Source organism: Carica papaya, chromosome 1 (genome assembly GCF_054855325.1).
Source record: "Carica papaya isolate Zhongbai chromosome 1, ASM5485532v1, whole genome shotgun sequence".
Classification (NCBI taxonomy): Eukaryota; Viridiplantae; Streptophyta; class Magnoliopsida; order Brassicales; family Caricaceae; genus Carica; species Carica papaya.
The window spans coordinates 7,401,689-7,412,663 of record NC_142309.1 but is presented as its reverse complement, the minus strand read 5'-3'; the positions used below and the strand labels follow the sequence as shown (position 1 = coordinate 7,412,663).

The window sequence follows — 10,975 nt, the reverse complement described above, 5'->3', positions numbered from 1 at the left end:
GCCATGCACCCCATAAGCACTAAGATGTATCAAAGTATGCAACCCCAATTTTGGTGGAACGGGATGAAAAGAGATATAGCTGACTTTGTTTTTAAGTGTTTAGTATGTCAGCAGGTCAAGACAGAGCATCAATACCCAGGTGGGCTGCTTCAGCCATTACCAATTACGGAGTGGAAGTAGAAACATATCACCATGGATTTTGTGACAGAATTGTCTAAGATACGCTCAGGATATGATGTCATTTGGGTAATTGTTGACCGACTTATCAAGTCTTCCCACTTCTTAATCATCAGGATGACCGATTTCTTATACAAGTTGGCAAGAATGTACATCTGAAAAATAATCAGATTATATAGAGTGCCAATGACAGTAGTGTGCGACAGTTTGATTGAAAGTGACAGAGGCAAACTTGAGGGACCAAATTTCTTTTAAGTGGGGGAGAGTTGTAATGGTCAAATTTAATTTAATGTAAATTAAATTAATTTATAAATATAATTTTCAAATTTTTAAAATTTTAAATTTAAATTTAGCGTAAAAATGAAAGAAATTTGATGGATGATGAAATTGAAAATAATTTTGGGAAAAAGAGATGAAAATTTGGGTTTTAGGAGTATTTTTAAAAGAAAAATCGAAAACTATAGTCAAAATACAATTCAGAAAAATTATGCCACGTGGGATGCCTAGTTAGTAGCTGCGACGAACCCGGACGCGTCGCGTGGCAACGGACGCTGACACGGTGCCACGCGGGCGATCCACATGCCCGCGATCGAATGACCAGATTCGCCCTCGCGCGCATGGATAGCCCAAATCCGTTCCTTATTTAAACGCGATAAACGACCCAAATTCATTCACTATTTAATCGCAATCGGACGGTCCAAATAAAAAAGGGACGAGTATAAATAACTCCTTTCACACTAAATCCTAACTCTAACCGCTAGACCCCCCTCACCGGAGAAGAAGATCCAGTCGCTGGGAAGGAGGCCGCCGCCATGCTAGAGGCCTTTTCGACTGTAAAAAAAGGTAAAAAAAAATTTTCTTTGCTCAGAATTCAATTTTAAACACCTTCGTTGTCAAATCGGAGCAAAAAGACCGGCAGATTGGCTGACAACTATGGGCAAAGTCCGGCGGTGCCGCTGCGGAAAATTTCACAAAATGCCTCCGATTAGGCCCTTCCTGATTCCCGTTCTGCATAATTTTTCTTCCATTGTGATCACCGTTTCTTTCTCTATAGGTTGACTAGAGCAAAGCACCCAACCGCAACGTGAGACGGAGGAGCCATTGCACCGGAGAGCCCTCGCCGTCGGTGAGTTTCAGTTTTTTGTATTTTTGCCGCCAACTGAGGCCCCTTAACGTATTTTTTCGCAGAGATTGATAGAAAATTAGCTGATAATAGTCGACCCAAGGTGGACCATCACCATGGGTGGTGGTCCTGTCGCTAGAGCACGGCGGAGCCGCCGTGTCGGAATTCCAAAATTGGCCAAAAATGGGTCATGAGACTGATTTTGGATTTTTGGGATATTTGTAGGTATTTATAGCACGTTTTAATTCTCAAAGAAAAATTTAGGGACCCCGAAGACTGCTAGTAGGCGCAATCAATAACTTAGCTTTTCGAGCATCAAATTATGTAAGAATTCCTCACTCTATTCTCTGTTATGGAATTGGTGTTTAAATAAATAACAATACAATATTTTTTATAATTTAAAAAATATTTATAATTAATTACAGGTTAGTAATGGAGCCAGAACCGAAAATTATCTATTGTTGATTCTGTTGAATTATTTTATAGTTAATTACATGATAGTATTTCATGATTGATTTTATAGTTTTGAATGCATGTATTATTTGATTTATGTGATTATCATTGAATTGAAAAATGGAGACTAAAGAAAAATAAAAAATTGTGTGATTAAGTGAATATATGAAATGAAAGTCTTACTGGATATCTTAGAAGATGGTTGACGGACCGGGTATAATAGAGAATCCTACCGTGAACATTGTCTCATACCGAATGGAGTATCGAGACTTGGTAATTTGGTGCTCATACCGGACGAGGTATGGGGACGACCCGTTTAACCCTCATACCGGATGAGGTATTGAGGTTTAGTAATTTGGTGCTCATACCAGATGGGGTATGAAGACAACCTGTTAATTGAGAATGTTAAATGAAAGGGTTCACGCGTAGCGGGAACATCCCTATGAATCTCAATGGATACCAGTAGGCTGATTGGAAAGGGGTAGTTGTTGTTTGACTTATTGAATATAGATTTATAATGTGTGCATGTTACCGATTGCATATGAAATCATGATAAGTGATATGTTATTATTTTTATAAGTTGTTTTTATAAATTTCGCTGCGGTAAGTGGACGGTAAATAGTTTTATTATTAATAAATGCATTTGTTTAATTAAGTGCTCCATTAATTGTTTTGATTTTGTACCAACCTTCATTTATGTGTCGGTGAGTAGCGTGATATTCGTACTAGGTTAGTGTAGCTCATTTTTTATTTAACCATTTCAAATCAAGATAATCAAGATTCAGAATCCGATTCACAAAAGGGTTACTAGTAGGATGTTAGTTTTATTTATTTTTCGCTTATTTCCTTATTTTTTTGTATTTATTTTAAAAATGTAATTCCCGTATCAATATTCGGTACTTTAAGTTATTGTGTAAGGAATGTAAACCTTAACCATTCATTTTGCTTTCGTGGTTAATTTATAATTTATTTTCTTTGGACATTCCGGGGTTGTGACACTAAGGGTATATTCAGCTAAGTTTTTGGTTTTTGTATTTATGTTTTAAAAATATTTTTTAAACAAAACGATTAAAAACATTAATATTTTAAAAAAAAACAAGAACCAAAAATTTACTTTTAATATATTTAAATATAAAAATTATGATGCATAAAATTTTAAAAATATTTAGGATGTTATTAAAAATTTAAATTTAAAATTTCAAAAATTATTTTTAAAAAAATATAATTTTTTTAAAGTTACAATATTTTATATAATTATTTTTACAAAATAGTAAATAATTATTGAAAAAAAATATTTTTAATAAATAATTATTTTAATAATATTTTTAAAATTCGTAAAATAAAATATAATTACTCTAAATATCTATTAAATGAATAATTGAATCAACTTTTGTTTAATTAAAAAAGTATTTTTAATTAAATTTAAAATTAAAATATATTTTTTAATAAGTTTAAACTTAAAATATATAAATTTTAGATTTTTAAAAAAAATTTTTACTTTTAATCAAAGTTTACATATAAAATTTAAAAAATTAGCTTTGTAAAATACACAATTTTATTTTTTTAAAAAATAATAATAATTTTTATAATTATATTTAACGCACTAATAATTTTTCACTTCAAGCATTTTAGTACTAAACCGCTTCATATGTGATTAACTTTTTTAACCACAAAGAACAAAATGATATTATAACGTAAAAAAAACCCTAAAAGTTTTACTAATTACCTCCACACGGAGCACGTGTTTGTACCACAATAATATCTTCTCCTCACAAGTCCCATAAATAAATGTAGCGCGTTCTTGAAACCCTAGAAATCGAAAAGAAGCCACAGAGACTTTTGGAAGGAGGGAGAAGGAGACGCGAAATCGTAATACTTTTGCTCTGTTTGTATCTGGACATTACCAGTTTATATTTAACGAGTTAGATTCGAGGTATTAGTTACGCCTTCGTTTTCGCGTATTTACCATACAGTTATTTGATCTCTTCCAATATTTTTCTTATCTTGCAATTTCACTATTTACTTTATCTTCTTATAGGATTCCCAACCTGTTTGAAGCTCAGATCTATCTTTTTTCCTAAGTATTATTTTGGCAGGAATATACGTGGGTTATATGTATATGTGTGCGCTTTAAGTTGTTGGAAATTTTAGTGCATGAATATGGGTTTACTTAATGTTCGATACCTAGATATATTAGTAGCTTTTGTTTGTTTGTTGATGAGTTTTAAGTACTATCTGTATTTATGTTTGGCGGTTTGAATCGTGATGTTAGTCAAGTTAGTGGTTCCAAGGTTCATGATGTGTCTGGTTTTTGTTTCCCATATATATTCTTGTTGCCAGTGTATCAATGGAAAATTTTTAGTGGGTTTGCCTTTTATTTAATTTTTCTCTGGAATTTTGTTTTAGGATTCTCAAAGTTCATAGAGTGATGATTATATGTTCCATTTTGTTTGTTTTGAGAAAAGGGTGTTAATTTAATGGACAATATAACTTCCAAATGAGGTATTCTTGATTTTGATGGGTTCTCTGCAGTGCTATTACTTATTGTCTTTTATGTTTTCATATTTGCTACCCTTTGATCTGGAAACAGATTTAGATTCCTTGATAACAATGGCTGGTCAGAGGAATAGTTACGGAAAGAGATCTCATTCTCACTCTGATTACTCTGAAAATGGTGGAAATAAAAGGAGAAATCCAGGAGATGATCGAGATCAATTTGTTATTGATTCTGAAGATACTGTATACCGGTATCTGTGCCCTGTGAAAAAGATTGGGAGCGTTATTGGGAGGGGAGGAGAGATTGTTAAGCAACTAAGAGCAGACACTAAATCAAAGATTAGAATTGGTGAGACAGTTCCAGGCTGTGATGAACGTGTTGTTACTATCTATAGCCCAAGTGATGAGACCAATGCCTTTGAAGGCAATGGAAATTTTATTTCCCCTGCTCAAGATGCATTGTTCAAAGTGCATGACAGGGTTGTGGCAGAAGACTTGCATGGTGAAGAAGACTCTGAAGGAGGTCGCCAAATTACTGCAAGACTTCTTGTACCATCTGATCAGATTGGATGTGTTATTGGTAAAGGGGGACAGATAGTTCAGAATATTCGTAGTGAAACAGGAGCTCAAATTCGCATTCTCAAGGATGATCATTTGCCGTCATGTGCCTTAAACTCAGATGAGCTTATTCAGGTATTAGAGTAAACTGTTATGATTGGTTGCCTTAGTCTGTTAGCTCATGTGCATTGCTTCTGCTTCTCTCATTTCGCTTGTGATCTTGTGGCCCCTGTTTTCTCGGGTGTGTTTTAGATGGTCAATTTTTGTGCATATAATTTTTTTAATGCCTCCATATTTTTTAATGCAGAGGGTGATTAAGAAGGACTAAAAAATAATTCAGAAAATAGGCTGATAAAATCTGGACTAACAAATCAATATATATTTGAATCTCATGTTAGTAAGCAGAAGTTACGTTGATATTTATAGGCTCTGACTAGCTCTGTTCATTTTTATTTAAATAAAAAGTGCAAAAGTATGTTACTATGAGCACCAACGGGGTGCAACCCATGTACAAAATTTACAAATCAGTCATCACGACAAAAAAGTTTCTAAAGGCCTCCATTACCATTGGAGGATGACCCATGAAGAAAAAATCTAAGGTCCTAAACCATCTATTCTTAAACATCAAAACCCTTCACATCATCTATTCCATCGAAAGCTCTCTCATTCCTTTCTTTCCACACAGTCCACAAAATGGTAAGTGGAATCAAGTCAGCAAACATACACCTGCTCCTCAGATTCTCCCAAGCCCACAAATCTTCCCTAACTGAACCAGCCATCACCTAGTTGATTCCAAGCAATCTATAACTCATGCCATAGGGCACCACGGCAACAAATGATTACAACTCTCCTCAGCTTGCTTACACAAATAACACGCATTTACCAGGACCTTTCCCCTCCTCAGCTGGTATATTGTTAGAATGCACTCTCTACATGCCTTCAAATCTGTTTATGTGGTAAACTAACAGCATTGTCATCACACTTTCGCAACCACTTGTACCGCAATTTTACCATGAAGGAACTATTATTGGTGACCCTCCAATGAGGACTATCATTGTTACCATCTAGGGACACAAACGAAAGAGATCTCAACAACTTCTCATATTCGCCTATTTTCCAGTCATTTAGGTTATTGATGCCAAGACCTGCCACACCCTCTCTCCTCCTAAAGCCCCATAAAACAGTCACAAGTCTTTGCCCTTTTATCCTGGCAATATTAAAGATCTGGGGAAATTGATCTATGAGCATGCCACCTTCAAGCCACTGATATCCTAAAATCTGATTCTACCACTAATCCTCCCAAAATCTGATTCTATCACTCCTACCGACATTCCATCTGATACAATTCAGAAACCTTTCCTTACCAGCCCCTATCTTTTTCCATAAGCTTTTCCCATGAGACCACAGAGCCATACAAGTGAACCAGCCCCTCTTATCCACCCCAAATTTCACAGCGATGATCTGTCTCCATAGAGCTCCCTCCTCATTCATTAACCGCCATGCCACAGTCATTTCAACTAGGACCAAATGCCCAACCCACCAATGGGAATTGGTTTCTTAAGTTCATTCCATGCAACCAAATGGTATTTTCTTCTATCTTCCAAGTCACCCCATAGGAACCTACATTGACTTGACTCCAATTTCTTGCAACACTAACTGCAATGGCTAGAATAAATAGATAGTAAATGGGTAAATTACGCAAAGTGCTTTTGATGAGAGTGAGTCTTCGTCCTCTTGAGAATAAGCCCCTTCTCCCTCCAGCAAGTCTCTGCTCAAACCTATCTAGTTCAGCAAAGTCAACATCTTCTTTAAACAGTCCCTTCCGGTGTGTTCAAGAGATTGTGGGTGCCTTCTTGTACCTCTATTAGAGCATCTTCACAATGGCTATGCAAGTTACACTTCTTGTCAAGTTGCTGATAGGCTGATAAAAATTCTGGATCCAATGCCAGAAAAATAGCCGTAAGAGGTCAAGTAAGTATTTATTGGCTCCTGCTAATTAAAGTCATCTCAGGAGTTTGACCACTAACATCGATCCCAATAGAAAATCTGACTGATTAACCATTATTCAGTATAAAATCTTAGAACATTTATAAAAAGGGGTAGTTCTAAATAGTTGAGAATTCTCCAACTTTTTCCTGTGTCACTGTTTTTTTCTTTGCCTTTTGATGTTATTACTGTTGTTATTTTAGGAGTAAACAAGCTTGATATGATTGCCCTTTGTTGAGAGTGGATCTCGTTGGAATATTTTGTTGATTTCTTATTTTGCTTTTTAGTTGATTGAAACTCACAAATTTGTTTGTTTATTCAAAAATTTACATTTTCTTGGTTTTTAGATATCTGGTGAAGCTGCAGTTGTCAAAAAGGCATTATATAAAATTGCTTCTCGTCTTCATGAAAATCCATCACGATCCCAACACTTACTTGCATCTGCAACTGTTTATCCGTCTGGTTCGCTCATTGGCCCAACTGGTGGTGCCCCAATTGTTGGAATAGCTCCTTTGATGGGTCCCTATGGAGGATATAAAGGTGATGCTGGAGATTGGCCACGCTCTTTATATTCGGCTCCAAGAGATGATACATCGTCGAAAGAGTTTTCTCTTCGTTTGATTTGTCCAATTGGGAACATTGGAGGTGTGATAGGCAGGGGTGGTGCCATAATCAATCAGATACGGCAGGACTCTGGGGCAGCTATCAAAGTTGATAGCTCAACAAGTGAAGGAGATGATTGTTTAATCACCATTTCAGCAAAGGAGGTGAAACTTTACTTCTTTGTGTTAGTCTGCTTTGGGGACTAAGATCCTGTTATTCCTTTTAATGATATTATAATCTTGCATTTCTTCAGTTCTTTGAGGATACTTTTTCTCCAACAATAGAAGCGGCTGTTCGTCTGCAGCCAAAGTGTAGTGAGAGAGTGGAAAGAGATTCAGGAATTATCTCACATACGACCCGTCTTCTTGTGCCCACTTCACGAATTGGCTGCCTTATTGGCAAAGGAGGAGCAATTATAACTGAGATGCGGAGAGTCACAAAAGCTAATATCCGCATACTTTCGAAGGAAAATCTTCCCAAGATTGCCTCTGATGATGATGAGATGGTACAGGTAGGGCCATTCTCGGCGTTCAGATTTGTTATCATTCTGAGATAACATTTTGTTGTTTTTTTAACTGTTATTTCCAATAAATCTTTAAATTTTCTGTATTTTGTCTTTAAGATTTCTGGGGAAATGGATGTTGCTAAGGATGCTCTAGTACAAGTAACAACAAGGTTAAGGGCAAATCTTTTTGATAGAGAGGGTGCTGTTTCTACATTTCTGCCAGTCTTGCCATATCTTCCTGTTGCCCCAGATGCTCCTGAAAGCGTAAGTTATGAAGGCAGAGAGAGCAAAAGGCTTGGGCGCGGGCATTCATATTCTGGTGGTTATAACTCCAGTGATTTGCCTGTTGGTGATGGCTATGGAGCTTATGGTAGTTCGCAGGTATGCATTAATGATTTTGCAGAGATGGTGTACATGCTTTATACAAGGTTATCTTTCAAAGACTTTTGAAAATGAAAAAAGAGACTACATGGTTAATTTATGCATTTGTTGAAGTTAGTGCCATGTGCATTTGTCGTGATATGCAGTTCTCTTGGATTTGTTTTTTGTAAGTTATTAATCAACTGTTTTATCTGTAGATTGGTGGAAGTGGCAGTAGCAGTGCTTATGGAGCTTATGGAGGTTATTCCTCGGGAAGGAGTGGTACTTCTGGGTAAGACATACTCTTTTCTTCATTCTTTTGGGGCAAATTACTATTCTATTCTTTGGATCATTGCCCGTGTTACAATTAGGTTTTAAAAATTCTTTTTTGGTTACAGTTGGGTCCTTAAAGCTTATAAAATTGTTTGATTTTTTTTTCTGTAACTGAAAAATTTTGACGGATACTGGCAATTGTTTTGGTTTTGTTTATGTTTTATTTTCTGTAGTTTTGAAAATAACTAATTGAGGTGTAGCCTTAATAAATTTAGTGAGAACGGTTGATTAAAAAATAGTAATAGTAATAACAGATGTGGGACAAGAAAACTGCACTTGCAATAACCCTTTTTTGTGGCTTTTTTTTTAAAAAATTCAGTGCTAATTCATGTCAATAGAAGTACTATATATTTTGTCATTTTTTTTGGTTACCTGAGCAAACTGAAGAACATATGCTATTTCAAAAAAAGTTCTTAAAAGTACGTTTTAAAACAAATTTATTAGTCCAGGGGCTACTTCTAACAAAAAAAAGGTTTTGGGTCTCAATTGCAACATAGTTTGGGGACAATTGGTAATTTGTTTTTCTTTTTATTTTCTCTGCATCATAGTTTTTTTTGAAATAATTCTCTGCATCCTCATAGTGATTCTTAATTACCATGAAAGTGGTCCTAACCCTCAATATAACCCGAGGATTCTCTTGAATAGAGGACAGGAACCCTCTGTTGGAGTAACTTAAACATTTAAATCTTGTCACTATATAGACTGTGTTATTTGCTCTTTAGGTTGCTATCTTTAATTTTGTTCGATGTCAGTATACTGACATTTTGTGTTCTTTTTAGGTTGCTACAATTGATTCTGTTTGATTCTACAATTTTATGCTCGGTGAATTAGAATTTGCTAATATCCTTATTATGAGCTTCTGTTATCAGGTTATCCAGTCATAACCCTGTTTCACGGCGCAAAAGCTATGGTTACTAGAATTTGTTGATGGGTATGCACAGGTAGATTTAGATTCCTTACTTTTCTGCCTACCAATTAATTGCCAGTTACCTTTGGCGATTGCCAGTAGTTGAGTAGGACAGTTTGATAACGGTACCTACCAATCTATCCTATGTAGGAATCTGATGTTCTTGTTTTCCCTTTGTTGCCTTTCCCTCTCCATTAAAACAGCTGAGATCTGTGAAGCCTGAAGCCAGCCTACTGCCTTTTGATGAAGCCTCTGCCTAAACTGGACGACCAGATGAACCAAGGACTTGACACACTCATGGCCCACCCTGATGCTTCTACTTAGAAGAACCAAATACATGTGGAGATCTTGTTATCACTGTTGAAATTTGCCATGTCCATTGACACCAACTACCAAGTTCTATCGTATCATGTTCCCAAGAACCTTTTTAGCTGCCTATGTTGTTGCTTTTTCAATTTATTTTTCTAGTCCAAATTTCTTAGGAAACCAAGTTGCCTACCTTAACATGTATGAAGAGTGTTGGGCTTTATTCATCTGGCCTCTCTAAAATTGTTTATCTCGATATGGTTGTTTTTTGTGAGTGTTGGTTTGATTGTTCAACACTGAACCTCTTTCCTCATATGATGAAGCATTCGTACATTTCATATCGTGTGTATTGAGCTTTTTTACCAGCAATGACAAGCATAGACTGTCCTGATCTTAACACCTTCTTAGCTGTGAAATCAATATTAGGGCTGATTTATGAAGTAGTAATTAAGGTGGAAGGGTTGTCAAGATTTGTTATCAAACAATCAAAGTATACTTCAATTCTGGTTTGTCTGAATCTTACAATTGAAGTTTGAGATTATTACTTCAATTTGGGTTTTAGTTTAGTTATTTCAAAAAAAAATTGGGTTAGTTTAGAGGCAATTTAGAAGTGGGTTTTGTGCTAGTTTAATTACTTGAGTTACCAATTTATTTATGAAATTTCACTTCTATGGTTTAGTATAGTCTAACTGATTGTTGTATTATAGAAGAAATTATGTGCTTTATTTTGCATTGTTGTTCTTAGACTGTTTGATTTTGTAATAAAGGGAGTCATAAATGTGCAAATATTCTTGAGATATTCTTGCTAGTTTGCATTAGGGAGGTTGTCATCTGTGTGAAGTATCTGGGGTTGCAGTATCAGGATCTGAAAGGTACGTTGGAACAAAATGTTAGCTGCAATGACTATGGGTGATTGAAACGTTCTTAAATGGTATCTTTTTATTGAATTGGATTTGAATGTCTAATGCAACTGTTGGCAGGTGTTATCTGCTTTGAATCTGCAGTTTCTGTAATTATTTAGCTGTTCGTCTGTATGCAAGTTTTATGTGTTAGTTGGTAACAATAATCACAATCATCTGTTTCTCAAGTTGATGGGGGAAAGAGTATTGAAAAGGTAGGGCAGGCAGCAACAGGTTAGAACCATTTTTAAGTTAGCGAAAACAAACAA

General features: G+C 35.6%; 1 protein-coding gene across 1 annotated transcript; it reads left to right on the top strand.

The window, feature by feature from the left end:
• Nucleotides 1–3,527: 3,527 nt before the first annotated feature.
• LOC110820099 (RNA-binding KH domain-containing protein) lies at nucleotides 3,528–10,145 on the top strand. The gene is made up of 8 exons (XM_088217447.1): nucleotides 3,528–3,686; nucleotides 4,344–4,942; nucleotides 7,141–7,560; nucleotides 7,650–7,907; nucleotides 8,019–8,282; nucleotides 8,480–8,553; nucleotides 9,464–9,535; nucleotides 9,705–10,145. Exons 2-7 carry the CDS (start codon nucleotides 4,364–4,366, stop codon nucleotides 9,510–9,512), a joined length of 1,644 nt encoding a protein of 547 aa, XP_088073573.1. The 5' UTR covers nucleotides 3,528–3,686; nucleotides 4,344–4,363; the 3' UTR covers nucleotides 9,513–9,535; nucleotides 9,705–10,145.
• The last annotated feature ends 830 nt before the right edge of the window (nucleotides 10,146–10,975 follow it).

Bases quoted from the DNA above. Each gene is read 5' to 3' on its own strand.
- LOC110820099 (XM_088217447.1), top strand. From the start codon at position 4,364: ATGGCTGGTCAGAGGAATAGTTACGGAAAGAGATCTCATTCTCACTCT. The intron at 8,283-8,479 runs GTATGCATTAAT...TTTTATCTGTAG, and splicing joins GAGCTTATGGTAGTTCGCAG to ATTGGTGGAAGTGGCAGTAG. The intron at 8,554-9,463 runs GTAAGACATACT...TTCTGTTATCAG, and splicing joins GGAAGGAGTGGTACTTCTGG to GTTATCCAGTCATAACCCTG.